Genomic DNA, 19341 nt, shown 5'->3' on the forward strand with positions numbered 1-19341 from the left:
TCGCAGGAGGGGTGAGGACAGCACCAGGTGAGCAGCCTGGAGGCAGGGGCCTGGGGGGAGGTGGTCGGGCTGGACCCCTGGGGGCAGATCCCCCTGCACCTTCTGCAGGGGCACGACCCCCCCCACCCCCCCACCCCCCGCTCCATTCTTACTCTGGAGAGTCTCTGGACCCCTCCCATCCTGTGCCCCACCCCCTCACCTTTCTCTCTTGCAGCTACGGTACGTCAGGTCTCAGGACGGAGCCCTTTCTCCCACCCTGAGGACCCCCAGATCCCTGGATTGAAGACTCGTCAGTGACACTCTGCCCCTACCTGCCCAGCCCCCTGGCCACCGGCCTCGTCCTCTCACCTCCGTCTACCCCCCAGCCTTCGCCTCTTCTCACTGCCAGGATGTCCTTACTCTTCGCTGTCCTAGCTTGACCCTCCTGGAGACCCAGTGCCAAGCCCCTCCTCTGAGATGTTCTCACGCCTGCCGCTGACGTGCTGCCGTACCTCACCCTGGTTCCAAAGGTGTGGGGTGTCTTTGCTCCCCACACTCGAGCTAACCACGGACAAGAGTATCTGACAGGGAGGGACCCTGTGCTCTCCTGGGCCCCACATCGGGATCCCCGAACTAGGTAGGGGACATCTGGGGCTCTCTCCAGAGATCTCCTGGACCCGTAGGAGAGAAACCAGGCCCTCTTCCTTGACCCCAGTGCCAACAGGGACCACTTACCTTTCCCTGGGCCCAGAGACAACGGAGGTAGTCCTGGGGAGCAAGGAGGCGCAGACTCAGGATGGGGACCCCAGAGATGGAGAGGGAGAAGGACCGGGCATCTATCCCTGAACCCCCCATAATTCTGCCCCCCAGACCTCACACACCCAGAGCCCCAGCATTGGCCCAGTGCTGTCCCTAGCCCTCCAGCCCCAACCTCAGCCGCCTGCCTCCCACCCTCACCGCCTTGTAGGCTTTCCGAGGGCAGGCAGAGCAGGAGAAGCGCTGCGGGGAAGGCCCAGGTGCCCATGATGCCGAGTGGAGTGGGAGGGCACACACCCTTCGGGCCTTTAAGCGCCTCTCCTGGGTGGGGCCTCTCACCCAGGCCCCCCAGCTGTGAGGGGCAGAGGCTGAGCCGGCAGACCCCAGGGGGCCAGCCCCCACCTCCCTCGGTCGCAGGACTCCAGAGCCCGGCCTTCTCCCAGCCCCACCCCTCATCCATCACGAGTGCTGACAGCCGGGACAGGCCCCCACCTGGCCCCCGAGGCTCACTCCGCCCCTGTCAGGATGGGGGCCCTGGCGCCGGGCCTCGAGGGCTCAGATTCCCTCCCCGCAGCTGGCAAAGGGCAGGCAGGCACCCCAGGCCCAGCCCAAACACAGCTGGAGAGAGGAGGGAAAGCCAGGCCCAGAAAGGGGGGTGGGGGTGGTGGTGGCTGGCGGCAGAGCCCGAAGGAGTTACTGTGTTGCACGGAGAGTGGGGGCCAGAGGCCACCGTGTCCCAGAGGCACGTGGAGAAGCAGCAGGGCAGGACACTGGATCTGACAATGAGGCTGTCCAGGAAGAGCCGGGCAATCACTAGCTCATCTAAGCCCAGAGACTCCGGGACCACAGCAGGAGCTGCCCCCCGGTTCCATAAGAAGTGGTGACACAGAGGGAGCCTGTCGAGGGACCACTGCTGTTGCCCGAAGGCTTGGTGGGAGTCCACCTGCCACAGGAGGCCCTCTCGGCGTCACCTCGGTCTCCTGCTCAGCTCCAGCAGCAGAGACTCCAAGGCCGGGGGGCTGGAGGGAGGCGCACTGCCTAGGGCCAGTGGAGATAGGAAGCGCTCTGTTTCTAGGGTGGCAGAAGAGCCTGGAGCCCGGGCCAGGTGGGGGGCTTGGTGGGGAGCCAAGTACGGGAAGACAGAAGAGGCAGGCCTGGAAGTGCCAGGAGTGAACCCCCACCTCTGAGCTGGCTGGGGACAGCAGTGACTCAGCCCCTCTGGGCCCTTGTCCAGAAGGTTCCACACCCTGTCTGTCTGAGGGTCTGGCCCCTGCCCAGCCAGCCCCTCCTGGCACCTCTGGCTAAGGAGGGCGGCCTATCAGGTGGGGCTGCCTGACGGGGTGGGGGCCTAGACAGGGGCTACAGCGGGGAGTCGGCCTGCTGCAGGGCTCCCAAGACCATGGCACACGCAGGGGCCACCTCTAGCCACATGGGACAGCAGGGCTTTGAGCAGATGCCTCCCAGCACGGAGACGTGCCTGTCCATGTCCTCCCACCCACATCCCAGGCTGCACCCCAGGACCACACTCCCACGGCCCCTCCGTTCCCACTAGGTCCCCTCAGCCCGGTGCCCCCCGGTAAGGCGCCCCCATGTGCCCACTGCTTCCCCTGCCTGGCATAGAGCTATGAGCCAGAGTCCTGAGGGCTGGACCTTTTACTGGCTGCTGGGAGGGGCCCCAAAGTGGCCCCTGGGCCCAGCCATCCCATGAGAGCCCAGAACAGCTGGGACGATCTCTGCAGATTCCCCGGGGACGGCTTCCTGCCGGGCCACCTGCTCCACCCCGTAAAGGCAAGCACCGGCTCCGTGGTCTCCTCCAGGGCCTCGGAGTGGGCTTGTGGTTACCCGGCCAGCCACTGGATTCAAATTCCGACGGGGTTCAAATACCCGCTCTACCAGCCGGGAGGCCAGAGCAGGAACCCAGCCTCCCTGAGCCCGTTCTCTTTCCTCTACAACGATGACACTGACGTCCAGTGTGGTGTCAGGGCTACTGGGGGGAGCTGCTTCTTATTCCGTCTTACAGATGGGCAACAAGCAGAGAAGGGAGTGGGCTCAGGTCCTACAGCTCCAAGCAGGGGGCCTGGGATTTGAAGACAGACAGTCTGCAGGCCCAGTTACCCCAGACACTGCCTTGCTCTCTGCCTGCCTTACGTCGCTCTGGGCCCAAGATGTGTGCTTCAGCCTCGGTATAGCTAACAGCCCCCTCCACAGACCCAGACACGAGGCTTGCCCCACTGGGTGCCAGGGAAGCTTGGCCCACGAGGAGGTGGGCACAGACCAGGAGGGGCCATGCGGGGGGTTCAGGCCGAGTGCCTGCGAGTCTTCTGCCAAAGGGAATGCTGGTGCCCACCGCCACTGCCAGGCTGCCTGGGGGCTGGCATGGGCCGGTGGAAAATGCCAGCCAGCCTGGGGCTTGGGCCAGCTTCATGCTGCTGGGGGCCAAGCCCAGTGGGGCACCCCTGGCCCATGCAGCGGCGCCACCCCGACCCCACACATCCAGTCCCTTCAGGTCATCCCCAGGCTGGCCCAAGCCAGCCGGGCTAAGAGCCGCTGGACCACGTGGGGGCCGGGAGAGCCCCTGATGGAGTCCCAGCCTCGGGAACCTTCTCTCCCAGGCGTGAGGGGACGTGGTGGCTCAGCTTCCAAGGAGAGGAGCAACTTGGAGGGGATAGAGCTAAGAGCCCAGGGCAAGGCGACAGCTGGGTGTTGGGAGCGCAAAGCAGAGGCCCAGGAAGCGTGTCGCCTAAAATGGCAAAGCCCGTCAGCAGACTCCCAGCCAGCTGCTCAGAGTAGCACCTGCCGGGGTGGGAGGGAATTTGGGGAGGACAGCTGGAGGGGAGGCAGGCGCCCCGTGAACCTGCGACTGTGCTCAATCCCCTCGTGTCCCCCGCTCTGCCTTCCATCAGGCAGCTCTTCAGTGCAGACCCCTGCCCTGGCTGCCTCGGGGACACCGATGCCGGCACCTCCAGGCCCTCCCAACGCCGACCTTTGTTAACTCCCTGTCTCCACCCCCCACCGGTTTATTAAACCTGTGCTAGTGTGAAATGAGGCACACACCCGAAAGCGTGCGTAAGACAAACGCACACTGGAACACACCTATACAACACCCACCGCACCTGACACCAAGACCAGCTCCCCCGACGCACCCACCACAATCCCCTCTTCGTTACGGTGCCCTGTTTGCACCTGGGCCGTCCTTTCTCTGCTTTGCTTAAGTCACGTTAGTCCGACTTCCCTGGGAGAGTCTGGGTGTGGCCACGGAGCTGTTGCGGCGACGGGACACACGGGGGCGCGCTGGGCTCGAGCCGGCTCTCACCTGAGCGCGGGCGGGACCCCGGGAACCTAGCACTTGGGCCGGGGGCCGGGGGCCGGGGGCGGGGCGGGGGGCGCTTCTTCGCGGGCCCAGCCCCCTCCAAGTTCTTTGGTCTCAAAGCCTGCGCGCCCTTGCCTCTGCCCCTGTGGTCCCGGGGCGGGTGTGGGGTTGGTTCCTCTACCCAGGAACTTCCTTTTGGCCCAGGCAGCTGCTTTGAAAACCTGTACAACTCGATACAAATGACAGAATGTTGCTGTTATTATTAAACGGTGAGTAAGCTCCTACTGTGTGCTTGCTCGGCCTTGAGCTAATCCCTTTGCATTCATTTTCTTATGTAGTGCTCCTACCCTACAAGGACGGAGGAACTATCATCTCCATTTTACAAACATGGAAACAGGTCCAGAAACATAAAGCAACTCGCTCACGACAGCATAGCTTACCTGTATAGCAAAGCAGGGTAGAGCCCTAATTATCCTTATGCCATGATCGGTGCTCTCTCCTACTCTCTGTACTTAACTTCATAATACAGTCCTTCCACAGAGGGAAATATCCCTTGGCAGTATATTTCTGAATTTTAAAAATATTTACTTTAAATAATTGCAAAGCAGGCTTTCAAGACTGGGCAGCTGGAAGAAGCCCAATGTCCTGGACTCCTGGGAGATGGGACTGGCAGAGGGGATGGCAGCTGGAGAGAGGCCCACCTGCTTCCCCAGGCCTCCTGGGGACAAGCTTGGGGTCTTTCACAAGGATCCAGCCTGAGTCACAGGGGCTGTGGCTGGCAGAGATGCAAATGCAAAGGAAGGGTGTGGAGGGGGGGATCCAGCTCCCAGAGAAGCTCCAGGTCTATGGGCCTAACCTGATATGCCAGGCCCTGCCGTGCTGGTCCATGAACTGGAATGTTCCCTGAAGGTGCAGGCACCATGGGCTGGGAACCCTAACCTGTCAGAAACTTGGGGGATGGGTGGTCAACAAATAAACCAGTAAACAGAGGACAGGATTTCAGACAGAGGAAGTGTAAGACGAAAATAAGGTGAGAAACGAGATGCGACAAGATGGGGAGTGTTCTAGAGAGGGTGGCCTGGTAGCACCCCGTTAAACGGATAAAAGGTGCCCCATGTGAAGGAAGGGGCAACCCCCAGCCGCGCTATTGTTAGGAACCAGCCCTTGCCCTGCCCGGCTCCCCGCTAAGGACTTTAAGGGGATCATCCAATTTGAACCTCTAGCTGCTTGGGGAAAGCTGCATCAATCAGCCCAGTTTTTGCAGGAGAAGAGACTAATCCGAAGCTCGGAAAGGCCCGGTGCGTTCCCAAGGTCGTTCAGCCCGGGAGGGGCTGAGGCAGGGTTGAGTTGAGCTCGAATCTCAAATCCAGAGGATGGTTAGGGCTGCCTCGGAGGCGGCCGCGGCCAGTCTGCAGGGCTTCCCCGGGGGGTGGGGAGAATGTCTGGCATCCCGGTGAGGTGCACGGCAGGCACGAGGGAGCCAGCGAACCCAGGGCGCCCCACCCCGCTGGGACCCGGAGGCCGCAGGGACTTCCCGTCTGGTCCCGAGGGACCGCCTCCTGGGGCACCTCTGGGGCAAACCGCCCCTTTTTACAGTCTCGAAAACCAAGCCAGCGAGGCGAGGGCGGTGGGTGCGGGACTGGGGTCTGGAGGTCTGTCCACATCCCGGGAACCGAGTGGGAGAGGTCCGCCGGCCAACTCGGACCCCGCGCCACCCCTCAACCGGGACTCCGCCCCGCGTCGCAGCCTCCGCCCCGGCTGGCGCCGAGGAGACGTCGCGCCTGCGCAGTGAGAGGGCACGGCCTGAGGAGCCGGCGGAGCGGGCCCGGTGACGCGCACGCAGAGACGTGGGGGGCGGAGCCCCGACGCCCTGGGCGCCTCTGATGGGCTGCATCGGGGGGTGGGCGGAGCAGGAGGCGTTCCTGGGCGGGGCCTCGAGGCCGGTTTGGAATTTTTGGCGCGAGCCGGCTCTGCGCGCGTTCACGGGCCGTTCCCCTCCGAGAGTCCTCCGGTAGAGAGCTGTCGGCCGCAGACCCCAGCCCGCCTGACCGCCCCGGGGGCCTCCGCAGCCTCTGCCGACCCGGAACCTGGGACCTTGCCGAGCTGCTCCCCGCCCACCCCTCCAGGTGAGCCCAGGCCGGGTCCTGAGGGGGGTGGGCCGGGACTCCCCTCCCGTCAGCCTCTGCCCCGTGACAGCCCCTGCCGGGGTCAGCCTCAACCGCTCCCGGCCCCGCGGGGTCGCGCCCTGCCCGCGGCGGCCCCGCCCTCTGCCCTGCCTCGGCTCCCGGGGCGGGCCCCGGCCCTCCCGGCCTTCCCCGGCCTCCCAGTCCCCTTTTCTGGGAGCGCCTTTCCCCGAACACGCCCCCCCCCCTTACTGGCCCCTCCCCGGGAGTAGCTCCTCACCCTTGACAGCCGGTCTCTTCGGATGTCGGCCAGGGTTTCCCCACGTCCACGGAGGTGAACCAGCTGTGGCCCTGCCCGGGAGGAGCTCACAGTCTAGCGCGGTAGACCGTGGTCAGCGATGTGTCCGGCCCAGTGAGAGGGTGAGAAAGCTCCAGAGGTCACGCAGGCCGGCCCGCTCCGGGCCACCCTGGACTCTCGGGGGAGCCCCTGTTCCTTCTCTCTCCCTTGTCCCCTCCCCAAAGCTGTTTGGCCAGGCCAAGTGGTGCTAGAATGCAAGGGATATTGGGGTGGTCTGAGAACTGGTTTAAGAGGCAGGTGCCTGGTGTCCCCAACATGCTGGGACTGGGCCTCTAACCAGCGCTGGAGGGGGTTCTGACACCCTGGTTCTGCACTCGAAGAAACCTGACGTGGGAATCCTGAGGTGAACACCGGCGGAGGGAGGGTCCCCACAGGGTGTAGGGTGTCTTCCCCGCAGGCCCGGGGGGAGGGGGGGGGAGGTATCCCTCCCCTGTCCTCTCACTGTCCCAGCTACTGGAGGGCACACTTCAGACGATTGCTCCCTCCTGGTTCTGTTACTGACTCACTCCCTGCTGGGTATGGTATCTTTTGATACACTGTGGCTTCCTCTCCAAATTGGACGACTCCTCTTTGGTCTTCTTGTTTTTGTTTCTGTTATAACATTATAGCAACATAAGAGCCCTTTCTCTCCCAACACACACCTTGGGACGGTTGCACTTTGTGTGTTCCTTCAGTTACGGCTCAGAACACTATTATATATTACTTGTTATGTAACAGCATTTACTGGGGGATCTGTATGCCAGACACTGGGCTGAACCTTCCCTGAGGTATTACGGTCCACAACGTCCTGTGGCTCGGTGTGTTTCTGAATTCAACATGTCTCTTGATTTTAGAAAGCTAATAGGGTACACACAACATTTATATGTAACATCACCTGTGGGCCCAGGACATCATCCCATAATCAAACCCATTAATATTTCTGTCAAGAAATACATGAATAGAGGCACCTGGGTGGCTCTGTGGGTTAAAGCCTCTGCCTTCGGCTCAGGTCAGGATCTCGGGGTCCTGGGATCGAGCCCCGCATCGGGCTCTCTGCTCAGCAGGGAGCCTGCTTCCCTTCCTCTCTTTCTGCCTGTGTCTCTGCCTACTTGTGATTTCTGTCTGTCAAATAAATAAATAAAATCTTTAAAAAAAAGAAAGAAATACATGAATATTCACTGTTAGAGGGAAAAAGAAGTTAAGTCAGAGTTTTCTGCTCGATGATTGTTGCATGTAGAGATCCAGTCATTCCAGCACTGTTTGTAGAGACGACTTCTTTCCCACTGAATGGTTTCAGCACCCTTGTCCAAATCAGTTGACTGTGAGTGTCAGGGTTTATTTCTAAACTCTCAGTTGCATTTCAGTGATCTATACATCTGTCCTTCTGTGAATACCACTGTTCTGATTCCTGTAGCTTTACAACCGGGAAATGCAAGACTTCCAAATTTGTTTCGACTATTCTGGGACCTGTGAAATTGTGTATGATCAGTTTCTCAATTTCTACAAAGAAGCCAGCTGGGATTCTGATTCTGATTCTACTGAATCTGTAGATCAGTTTGGAAAGTGTTGCCATTTTTTAAAATCTATGTTAATTCTTTGGATCTAACATGTAATGTGTTTCCATTCATTTATGTCATCTTTACTTTCTTTGACAAGCTGAGGGAAGAATTATATGTATAATGTTTGTTATATTGACCTTATTTATCATTTCTGATTCTCTTCACTTGTTCCTGTGGATTCACCTGGTGTCACCTCCCAGTCCAGTATCGTTCTGTGTCCACCCAGCTCTTTTGGGCTAACAGTATGTACGTTACATTTCTATACTTAGTATGCCCAACATACAATTACATACATATTGTTTTGTACAATTGCTTTTTAAATCAGCTAAGAGAAGAAATACATATTTACATGTTAACGTTAACACTTCCTTTAAAGGTTTTATTTGTTCATTTGAGAGAGAGACAGAGAGAGCGCAAGCAGGGGGAGGGGCAGAGGAAGAGGGAGAAACAGACTCCGCAATGAGCTGAGCGCCTGACATGAGGCTCAATCCCAGCACCCTGAGATCATGACCTGAGCCGAAGGCAGAGGCTTAACCATCTGAGCCACCCAGGCGCCCCACATTGTCTTCTGTTTCACATAATTACTTTTTTTTTTAATTACTTTTCAGTGTACTAGAATTCATTGTTTATGCACCACACCCAGTGCTCCATGCAATATGTGCCCTCCACAATACCCGCCACCAGGCTGGCCCAACTTCCCACCCCCCGCCCCTTCAAAACCACATAATTACTTTTATCAGTGCTTTGTTTCTTCATATAGATTCTGATTACTATTTGGAATCATGTGCTTTTAGCATGGAGAACTACCTTTAGTTTTTCTTATAAAGCAGCTCTATTAGCAATGAATTTTTTGTTTTTATCCAGGAATGTCTTTATTTTGGCTTTTTTAAAAAAATATTTTATTTATTTATTTGACAGAGAGAGAGAGAGCACAAGCAGAGGACGTGGCAGGGGGAGAAGCAGGCTCCCCGCCAAACAGGGAGCTGGATGTGGGGCTCGATCCCAGGGTCCTGGGATCATGACCTTAGCTGAAGGCAGACACTTAACTGACTGAGCCGCCCAGGCATCCCTATTTTGCCTCTATTTTTGAAAGATAGTTTGTTGGATATAGAATTCTTGGTGGACAAACTCCACCCCCCCGCCCCGCCCCCGACACTCTGAATACCCCACCGCCTTCTGGCACTGGCTGTTTCTGGTGAGAAGTGAGCAGTTAACCTCCTGGGGTGGGAGGCTTATCGGTGATGAGTCCTATTCCCTCTTGCCACTCTTAAGATTGTGTCCTTGTTTTTGGCTGTCAGCATTTTTTAATACGATGTGTCTGGATGTGGATCTCTTGGCTTGTCCTACCTGAAGTTCATTGAGCTCGTTGGCTAGGTCGATGCGTTTCTCTTGGGGCGGGAGGTTTTTCTGGGAATCGCAGCGGGGAGGTGCCCCCCCTGCTATTTCTTTTTTTTTTTTTCCCCCCTGCTATTTCTTACTGTGTTTTCCCTGCTGCTTCTCTTCTCTCCTTCCTACGTGCCATTCCGCCGACGCTGGTGTACTTAACGGTGTTCTACTTTTCTCTGAGGCTCTGTTCCCCAGACTGAATAATCTCTCTCCTTCTGTCTTCAGACTGGCTACCATCCTGCCAGTTCAAATCCACTGTTGGACACCTCCCGGGAATGTTCCCGTTTCGGTATTACACGTTTCATTTCCATAATTTCCACTTTGTTCTTTTTATAATTTCTACCTTATTATCAATATTCTTTATTTGGTGAGGTGGTGTCATCACAGTTCTCTTTAAGCACAGTTCCCTTTAGTTCTTTGAACGCAGTTGGAGTGGCTACTTTGACATCTTCATCCAGGAAATCTGACATCTGGTCCCTCTTACCGGTCGTTTCTGTCACCTGCTCTGTTCCTGTGTGTGGGTCACACTTTCCTAGTCTTTGTGTGTCTTCTAATTTTTTGTTGTTCTGGAAAACTGGATATTTTAGACAGTGCTATAGCAACGGTGGGTACTGATTTCTCACTGGTCCTCTGCGGCTTGTGACTTTGTTTGCTTGTTTATTTGCTTCATGACCGGCTGGGCCCTTGTACTGACATCTCTCTCACCCCCTCCTCGGAGGGCCCAGCCGGGCACCCCGTGTACCCCTTGGAGTACCAGGGGCTTCCCGGGGGCTCTCTCTGCCCTTCCCCACCCTCAGCTCTTACTATACCAGTTGTGGGCTGATTGTCCCACTGTTTCAGATGCTGCCTCGGGCTCCACTGCTCCATAGACTGATCTAATTAACTTGGGGCTCCTTTAACAAGGGAGTTTTTGCACTCAGTGTTTGGGGTGTGTTCTGACCCCAGCAGGGCTCTTGCTAGCTGTCTCCTTCCCCAGTCCTTTCTGGTAAGCTGGCTGGCCCATGGAGTACTTTGTTGCACTAATGGTGGTGCCACCTTCCTCGCATTTGCTTACCACCAAAACCTCTACTGACTTTGAGAGCGCCTTTAAGATTGAACTTCCCACACATTGTTTCAAAGAAAGTCTTTTTTTTTCCCCCCCAGAGAGAGCCTCAGAACTTTCTGTGTCATTGTCTGCTTCTCCATAGGCAGAATCCCTAGGCCGCAGCTCTGCAGCTGAGGGCAGGGACAGTGGTGCCTGTCTCCCTGGGTGACACTGCTGCCTTAGGGTGGGGACAGCAGCCTCTGGCCTTTTCTGCTCACCTTTCCCACGGGGGAGCCTCCTTCCTGTGAATGAGCTTGGGCTTGAGCGATCAGGCCTCCGTGTTCCCAGCCCCCTGGCCCCGAGGTTGAGCTTTTGCCTCTTGAGCAGGGGCTGATGGCAGAGGGAGCCCCCGGCCTGTCTGCTGCACCTGCCGGGAACGCAACCTCGGCCACCCGGAGCGGGAAGTGGAGCTTCATGAAATGAGTTTCAGCCCCACAGCTAGGAGATAGAAGTCGGGAAAGAAACTTGGCTTCAGACCTTTGTTTTTACTTTTGAATTGAGATAAGAGATGCTGGGCCTGTGTTAATATTTCCGCCTTACATTTTGGGAAGAAGGTGTAAATTTTCAGGCCAAACAGCTGGTTGTGACGGGGCAGGGACACACAGGCAGGCGGTCTGGCTCCAGAACCTGCCTCAGCTTAAACTCTGCTGGGCTGCGGGAGTCTCTAGGACATGGCCTTGGGCTTTTCACTTTATGCTTCTATGACCTCCAAGGTACAGATGACTGTGTGCTGACGTATACATATTTGTCCTCTGCCTTCTCCCGCAGGTGCTCGGTGTCCCTGTGGCCTCCATGTTTAAAGCTGAACGTGTGTGCGGAGTGGGCGTGGCTCTCTTCCGAAGCCCCTTTGGGGCCACAGGATCAGGCACTGTTTGAGTGGACACAGTGCTCTGTACTGTACACTTGGGGTCTCCTGCGCTGGCCATGCCCGTGCCCACGGAGGGCACCCCTCCCCCGCTGAGTGGTACCCCTGTCCCAGTCCCAGCCTACTTCCGCCATGCCGAACCTGGCTTCTCCCTCAAGAGGCCTGGGGGGCTCAGTCGGAGCCTCCCACCCCGGCCCCCTGCCAAGGGCAGCATCCCCGTCAGCCGCCTCTTCCCTCCTCGGACCCCGGGCTGGCACCAGCCGCAGCCCCGGAGGGTGTCATTCCGAGGCAAAGCCTCTGAGACCCTGCAGAGCCCCTCGTATGACCCCAGCCGGCCGGAGTCCTTTTTCCAACAGAGTTTCCAGAGGCTTGGCCGCCTGGGCCACGGCTCTTACGGAGAGGTCTTCAAGGTGAGTGGGGGGAAACTCCCTGGGCCTACTGGGGGACCCCCCCCCGCGTCCCTCCCCTGCTTCTCATGGCTTGACAGGCTCCCATCGTCAGTGCCTGATTTGACTGCTTTCCCCGTCCCCCTGCTCAGGCCCCCCAGTACCCACGCTCCCCTCGCCCCGAGCCTGGCACACCGCACAGTGGCTCCCGGCTGCCCTTTCTCCTGCCGTGGAGCAGGCCCGCTCTGTGCGGTGCGCCCTTCCCCCATCACCTCAGGCAAGCAGGCACCCAGGCTACACCCTCCATGCCACTTTTTTTTTTTCTTAAAAAATATTTCCAATCATTTATATTCCCTTTAAAATGGTCATTCTCCTTACACAAGTACTACACGGGAGACAATTTTGTTGTTAAAAAGTACAAACAACAACGGCCCCTAGACCCGTTCTTCGCAGAGGCAACTACTGTGCCTCTCAGGGCGGTGTCTTTCCTTCCAGACCTTTCTCTATACATGTCCAGAGTTGGCCATTGAGAAACAAACTCACTTTATATTCCACACGGCGCTCACCCTGCCCATGCGGTTCTGCAGCCGGCGCTCACACAACCGCGGGCCACAGAGACCCTCCTGGGTCGAGACTTCGAGCTCTTAAATGAGTGGGTCCTCTAGTGTCGCGATTGCACATGCGCGGGTCTCCCTAAGGTAGCTCTGCTAGAACGTCATGTGCGGTCATAATAGAACCTGCCCGGCAGGCTCCTAAGTGCCGGTGCCCCCTCCCGTCCCCCCCGCGGCCACCACCTCCCTTCCAGGTACGCTCTAAGGAAGACGGCCGGCTCTATGCAATAAAGCGCTCCATGTCACCATTCCGGGGCCCCAAGGACCGGGCCCGCAAGCTGGCCGAGGTCGGCGGCCACGAGAAGGTGGGACAGCACCCGCGCTGTGTGCGGCTGGAGCAAGCCTGGGAGGAGGGCGGCATCCTGTACCTGCAGACGGAGCTGTGCGGGCCCAGCCTGCAGCAGCACTGTGAGGCCTGGGGCACCGGCCTGCCTGAGGCCCAGGTCTGGGGCTACCTGCGGGACACCCTGCTCGCCCTGGCTCACCTCCACGGCCAAGGCCTGGTCCACCTTGACGTCAAGCCTGCCAACATCTTCCTGGGGCCCCGGGGCCGTTGCAAGCTGGGTGACTTTGGGCTGCTGGTGGAGCTGGGCACAGCTGGAGCTGGAGAGGCCCAGGAGGGAGACCCCCGGTACATGGCTCCCGAGCTGCTGCAGGGCTCCTACGGGACCGCGGCCGACGTGTTCAGGTGAGGCCTGGGACGGGGGAGGCTCTGCGGTGGGCGGGGGTGGGGTGGGGGGGTGCAGTTAGCAGAGGGAGGGAAGCGCCGCCCTAGTCCAAAGTCAGGAAGACTCGGCCTCGGGCTGCACAACCTGCCCCGTAGTCAAGGGGGTTCCGCAGAGACAGGCTGTCTAAGCAGCGAACCCTCTGGAGCCGCTTCACATGGGTCCACCCCATCCTCGCCACACCCCCCACGGGGGAGACAGTGATCCCACTTACAATAATGGACACGGTGGTGTTGAGGGACTTGCCCAAAGTCCAGTTAGCACATGGTGAGGCTGGGACTGGACCAGGCACTGGGGCCCCTCGTCCACGCTAATAACCCTGTTCGGCCTCGAAGAGTCCTGTCCAGCCTTATCCACAGAACCATGATGGGAACATTAGTAACCACAGTGCCCGTGCAGGCGGTGAGGGGTGCCGGGAGGGCTCACCAGCTGCTGTAGGCTGTGCTCCGCCCAGGGTCCATGCTGCACGACACGGTCCCATCACTGGCCCTGTTGGGTCCTTCTCAGGACCCCCCCAACTGCCCCCCACCACCACGTCCCTGGCTCATGGCAGAAGACAGCACCCCTTCCCCACCTTCTTCTTGGGCAGCCTGGTGCTCTGGGGTCTGTCATCCCAAGGCCAACCTTGCCCCTCTTCTGTCACTGCCCCCGTCCTTCCCAGTCTGGGTCTCACCATCCTGGAAGTGGCGTGCAACATGGAGCTGCCCCACGGCGGGGAGGGCTGGCAGCAGCTTCGCCAGGGCTATCTGCCCCCTGAGTTCACGGCTGGTAAGTAGAAGGCACGGATGGAGAGGACCGTGCTGCCCCAGGGAGGGAACGGCCGGCAGTGGGGGACACTGGGCTTAGAGCCCCTCACTCCTGACATGGCCCTGCCCTGTGGACAGGCCTGTCCTCCGAGCTGCGTTCTGTCCTCACCATGATGCTGGAACCTGACCCCAAGCTGCGGGCCACAGCCTCGGCTCTGCTGGCCTTGCCCATGCTCAGGCGGCCTCGGCCCTGGAGCGTTCTGTGGTACGTGGCCGCTGACGCCCTCGGTCGAGGGTGGGCCCTGTGGCAGGTAAGTCGGGCGATGGGGCAGGGAGCCCCACCCTGCTCCCCGACCCCAGGGTCTGATCTGCCTCCCCCGTCCCTGTCCCCGCAGGCCCTGCTCTCCTTGCTGTGCTGGCTCTGGCATGGACTGGCCCACCCCGCCAGCTGGCTGCAGCCCCCGAGCCCCCCAGCCACCCCGCCCGGCTCCCCACCCTGCAGCCTCCTGCTACACAGCAGCCTCTCCAGCGGCTGGGATGATGACAGCGCAGGGTGGGTGAGAGCTGAGGGTGCTGGGGGCGGGGGACAGGGGCGGTCATCACGTCCGGGCCCCAGACCCAAGAGGATTAGTGGTGAGCAGGACCCTTCCCACAAACCTAGCCCACGTCATGCCCTGGGATGGGAACCGAGGCCGGTGGGGTGCAGCCTGGCCGTGAATGCTGCGGTCTCTTCCGAGCTCGGTGTAGGGAATGTGTGGGGCAGAGCATACCTGGCAACTTTGGGCTTGGGGCACTGCCGCCCAAGTCCCCCCCCCCAGCAGCAGGGGCTGCCAGTGTCCACAGATGAGGCTCGAGGAGCTGGTCCTGGGAAACTCCTGGTGGCCAAGTGAGGGGCTGTAATTAAGAAACTGCTGCAAAAGAGAACCACATGCTTGGGGCACGGGCCTCAGGAGGAATCACACCATTAACCCCTTCCTTGCGGAAACGTCACCCCCTTGCCACGGGGACACTTCCTATCGACAGGAAGTACCCGAAAAGCTTCATCTCCACAAGGTCACTACAAAGCCCGCCGTCCTAACCACGCGTTCCGAGACAGAACGGACGTGGCCTTTGAGTGGTCAGGTGGCCTTTCAGAGTTGTGAAAGTGCTTCTGTCAAAGGGCACCGTGTTTCTGCTGTTCCCCACTGGGTCCCCATCCCCACCCATGTCAGGCTGGAGCCTGGCACCTGCATAGGGACAGGGTTGGTCTTGCTGCTCCCACCCAGCTGGGGCCTCCTCCCCGTGCACCACCCACCCCTCGACACCTTACTTGTCTGGCCCATCCCGTGCAGGCTCTCACTCTCTCCAGAGGCCGTCCTGGCCAGGGCTGCCGGGAACACCTCCACCCCCCGCAACGGCTCCCCTGCCCCCCGGAACAGGTACTCACTGAGGTGAGCAGGCCCAGAATCCAGGGGGGTGGGAGGTAGTGGCTTTCAGACCCTGACTGTCATTTGTCTCTCTTCCCTCCCACCCCAGGGATGCCCTGGACCTAAGTGACATTGACTCTGAGCCCCCTCGGGGTTCCTTCCCCGCCTTTGAACCTCGGAACCTCCTCAGCCTATTTGAGGATTCACTGGGCCCAACCTGAGTCTACAGGCCAGCTTCAGTGCTTTTAACCTTTTAGCCTCCCCCCCAATCCTCCTGGAGGCTGGGGTCCCTCTGGGTGCTCCAGGGGTGCCTCCTGCCTACCCATGTCTAATAAAAGGTATTTGAATCTCGGGAGCACCCACGCTTGTTTGTTGTGGCAACACTGTGCTTCCTGCCCCTTTATTGATGTTGCCCAGGGTCTGCGGCCCCAGCGTGGGCCGAGGCCGGGCCCTCATGCAGGGCCCCAGGCCAGCTGGCTGGAGGCAGGAGCCATGCGCTGCATGTAGCCGAGATTTCCTGAGCAGGCACGTCCCCGCTGTGCAGGTCGGGCCATCAGAGCATGGCACTCAAAGTGGAGGGGGGGCCTCAGCCCAGTGGGCCCCTGAGTCCAGTGCCCCTCGGCTCTTTATGTCTCTGTGCTCGCTGCCTGGAAAAAGCAGCTGCAGCTGCCCTCCTACCCCTTGGTCCTGGGATAAGAGACTGGTCCTGTGGCCCAAACCCCTCCCTCCACAGTCTCTGGACAGAAGGGAGAAGAGCGGGGGTGAGCCTCAGGCTGCAGGGAGGGCTGGCATGCGGAGCAGAAAGACAAAAGTCGGGAAATAGGGGCTGAAGGCTGGGCCAGGCACCCGTAAGATACCTTATGTGTGGGGGCAGAGTGGGCTCATGGCTCTGGGCTGGTAGGGTTCCAACCGTCAGAGCCAGACATGACCCCGGAGGCCCTCCAGCCATGCCCTCATAGGTCACAAAGGATGAACTGAGGCCTAGGAAGGAAAGGGTTCCTTCCAGCCTACCCGGACGGTACCCTGAAGGAAGGCAGCAGGGAGGGAAAGCCAGAGCTCCGAGGTGTGAGTAGAAGAGGTTAGTCCACAGGGAAAAACGGACGAACAGATGAGGGCTCCCAGCGGGGAAGTCCCGTTTGCTGGAAGCATCCAGGCCATCGGCCCCTCCAAGACCAGCAGCAGGAGTGAAGCACGCTGTTGGTTCCAGAGGACTGTCGGGAGGCCGGCGTGGCAGGCGGGAGGTGGCTCAGTCTGGGGGACAGGCGTGGCGGGCGGCCCAGAGCAGGTCGGGCACGACGCCGGCGTGCAGCTGGAGGATAGAGCCCACGCTGAGCAGGTGCATGATCTGGTGGGAGTTGCCCCAGTAGTCGAAGCGGCCGGGTCCCCAGCGCTCCGGCAGGCGGGCCACGTTCACCAGCCCCCCGAGCAGTGCCAGCGCATCCATGCGCAGGTAGCAGGGCAGGGAGCCTGGAGCCCCGGAGCCCAGCCCCATTCCCCGGGCCCCAAACACCAGGAGACGGGCCGCAGCCTGCCAGCCGAAGGCGCGGAGCCGGGCACTGGTGGAGGGAGCAGTGAGGGCCCGCCAGCCGGCCACACCCGACAGCACGGTGTAGCCCAGCAGAGCGGCCGGGCGAAGCCAGGGCCTACAGGCCAGGGTGCAGTGGATGATGGGCAGAGCCCCTGTACAGGAGAGAGAGGCAGGAGAAGGCACATCAGTCTGAGCAACTAACTGCCTGCCCTTTATACCCAGGGCTTATGTGAGTGACCCCTGCCTCCACCCCCCCCACCGGCTCCCACCCTTCAAGCCGACCCACTCCATCCCTCGGCTCACCGAGGGTGTTGACGAGGCAGACCCCGCACATATCCAGGGCAAGGAGTCGCGTGTACACAGCGCTGCCCCCTTGGTGGCACATGAAGAGGTGATAGAGCACGGAGCCTGCGGGGGGTGCCAGGCAGGCCACACAGTGCGTGCCCCCCAGCCAGCCATCCTTGCCCAGCTGACCCCACGGCATGGTCATCGGCAGCAGCACCAGGAAGCCTAGCAAGGCCAGCCCTGGGGGAGGGAGACAATGACCCATCACACGGCTGGAGCACAGAGGACAAGTCGCGTCCTCAGGGAGTCCACGGTCTAGAGATAACACAAGAGGGATGAGGCGAGACCAGTCTTGGCAGTGCTCTCGGCACAGAGCAGCCGGGCCTCTGACAGGGGCAGCCCCTGTGCCTTCAGTAACTTCCGTGACAGCAGAGCTCACAATTCTGGAAGTAGAGATGGTTATCGACACCTTCAGTTGAAGACGCCGAGTGAGTGCCCCAGGTGAGCCCAGCAGGTGGCCCACGGACACAGTCTTAACGCCCACGCTGTTCCCGTCCGGCAGCCACATTACCTCCCCAGAAAGCCGGGGGCCCCAATCCCCCAAACTTGGTGTGTCAGCAGAAGCCAGAAGGAGGCATGACCTCATGCTGAATTCTGAATAGGATATGTGGGCAATGATACCAGATCCCCTGGTCACTTAGCTTGCTTCTCCCAAAACCTGTGTGACCAGACACAAGGAGGCTTTGGATCTTTTTGTCTTCCAGAAAGGGGCAAAGTCAGGCAAGGGAGAGGGGCTGAAGAAGCTTGTTCCGTCTCCTTTAGGCACTTTTTTCCCCGTGCTCCATTTCTCTTGGCCCCAACCAGGGCAATTCCTACCCCTTCCCCTGGGTACTGGCATTGCCCTCACAGGGGTCAAAGGTGGGCACAGCAGACTGAGGCTGCACACCAGCCAAGGTCTGGCCGGGCCATAGTACCCCAGTGAGGCAGGTACCAAGGTTGGGCCCAGTCTGCTCAGGCCCCTCTCCGGGCTCCGGGCAGCCCAAGGACGGGCAGGGCTGTGTCAGCAGAGCAGGGCCGCGGAGGAGGGGCCGGGCGCCTGCCCGGGGGGGAGGAAGGAGCCGCCACCAGGCGGAGCCTCGCGGCCGGGCTGCTCCGGCCCGGGGGTGGCAGGGCAGCCGCACGGGGAGGGGCTGAGGCCTGGCTTCTTTTCCTGGGCCCCTCGCAGCCGAAGTCAACACCCATCTACTGGACGAATGTGGGCGGGGGAGGGTGCCCCAGATGCAGGGATTATGAAAGGGGGCGGACACCAGACTCCTCCCCGGGCTCAGAGGGATTAAGCGGACTTGGTCCCCTACTGCTTCCCTCGCCTGCCCCGGGGCCCCGCCCGGGGAGCGGAAGGACAGTTCCGTCCGGGACAGTGGCAGCTTTGTCACCACGGCTCCCGGCTGTGCCAGGGCCCAGGCAGCCCAGGACCTTAGCAGTGGGGCGCTCGCCGGCCTTCCGGCCCCCGGCCAGGCTCGGGCAGGGCTGCCGCGGGTGTGGGATGCGGGGCGCGGCTCACCGTGCGTGTAGATGTTGCCCAGCTCGTTGTGCAGGTAGAAGAGGCTGCGCAGGCAGCCCGAGCCGCTGCTGGCCGGCCGGTAGCCCGTCAGCACGAACTTGTTGAACTGCAGGTGCGGTGGCGAGCTGGCCCAGTCCAGCAGGCGCGGCCCGGCCAGGAACGCCATGGCCCGGCCCGGCGCGGGTGGTCCGCGCTCCCCTCGGCCCCCGGCCTCCTCCTCAGTGGTGCCACAGCGCGCGGAGACTCATCCCGATGCCCGCCCGCCGCCCAGGCTCCGTTCGCGCACGCGCCGGCCGGGGGTCCCGGCCCGCGCCCCCTCCCGCGCTGCGCACGCGCGGGCCCGGCGCCCCCACGCCGGGGCCGAGGCCGGGGACGCGCGGGGCGCCGGAGCGCAGTGCGGCCGGCCCTGCCGGGGCAGGCGAGCCGCAGGGACAGCTCGTGGCGGCGGCGGCGGCGGCGGCTGCCGGTCGTCTCTTCTCAGCCGGGAGGACGGGTGCGGCCGGACGCCGGTGGGGACGCCAGACTCCGCCCCAGCTGCTCGCCCCCGCCATCCCGCCAGCGTTTCGCGCGCGGTGCTCGTGACGTAGGCCCTGCGAGGGCCAATGGGCGCGTCTGGCTGGGGAGGCCCCGCCCGTGCCCGCCCAGACTTTCATTTAATTAGCATAATATATGCGGTCCCAGATTCATTTGCATG

The 19341-nt window shown here is 60.6% G+C and overlaps 2 protein-coding genes across 3 annotated transcripts; one reads left to right on the top strand and one right to left on the bottom strand.

Annotated features, from left to right (window-relative positions):
• Nucleotides 1-10022: 10022 nt before the first annotated feature.
• On the top strand, nucleotides 10023-15652 carry PKMYT1 (protein kinase, membrane associated tyrosine/threonine 1). 2 transcript variants are annotated; one of them, XM_080830691.1, is made up of 7 exons: nucleotides 10023-11809; nucleotides 12591-13084; nucleotides 13783-13889; nucleotides 14006-14178; nucleotides 14263-14420; nucleotides 15199-15297; nucleotides 15383-15652. In XM_080830691.1, the coding sequence occupies exons 1-7, from the start codon at nucleotides 11459-11461 to the stop codon at nucleotides 15492-15494; spliced, it is 1494 nt and encodes a 497-aa protein (XP_080686817.1). In that variant the 5' UTR covers nucleotides 10023-11458; the 3' UTR covers nucleotides 15495-15652. The 2 variants fall into 2 exon arrangements, with proteins under 2 accessions (XP_080686817.1, XP_080686818.1); XM_080830692.1 differs by having other exon boundaries at nucleotides 15199-15285; nucleotides 15383-15627.
• On the bottom strand, nucleotides 15648-18923 carry PAQR4 (progestin and adipoQ receptor family member 4). Its single transcript, XM_080830693.1, has 3 exons — nucleotides 18648-18923; nucleotides 17105-17326; nucleotides 15648-16953 (listed from the first exon to the last, which is right to left on the bottom strand). The coding sequence occupies exons 1-3, from the start codon at nucleotides 18811-18813 to the stop codon at nucleotides 16520-16522; spliced, it is 822 nt and encodes a 273-aa protein (XP_080686819.1). The 5' UTR covers nucleotides 18814-18923; the 3' UTR covers nucleotides 15648-16519.
• Nucleotides 18924-19341: the final 418 nt, after the last annotated feature.

Source organism: Martes martes (genome assembly GCF_963455335.1).
Source record: "Martes martes genome assembly, chromosome: 18".
In the NCBI taxonomy this organism is placed as follows: domain Eukaryota; kingdom Metazoa; phylum Chordata; class Mammalia; order Carnivora; family Mustelidae; genus Martes; species Martes martes.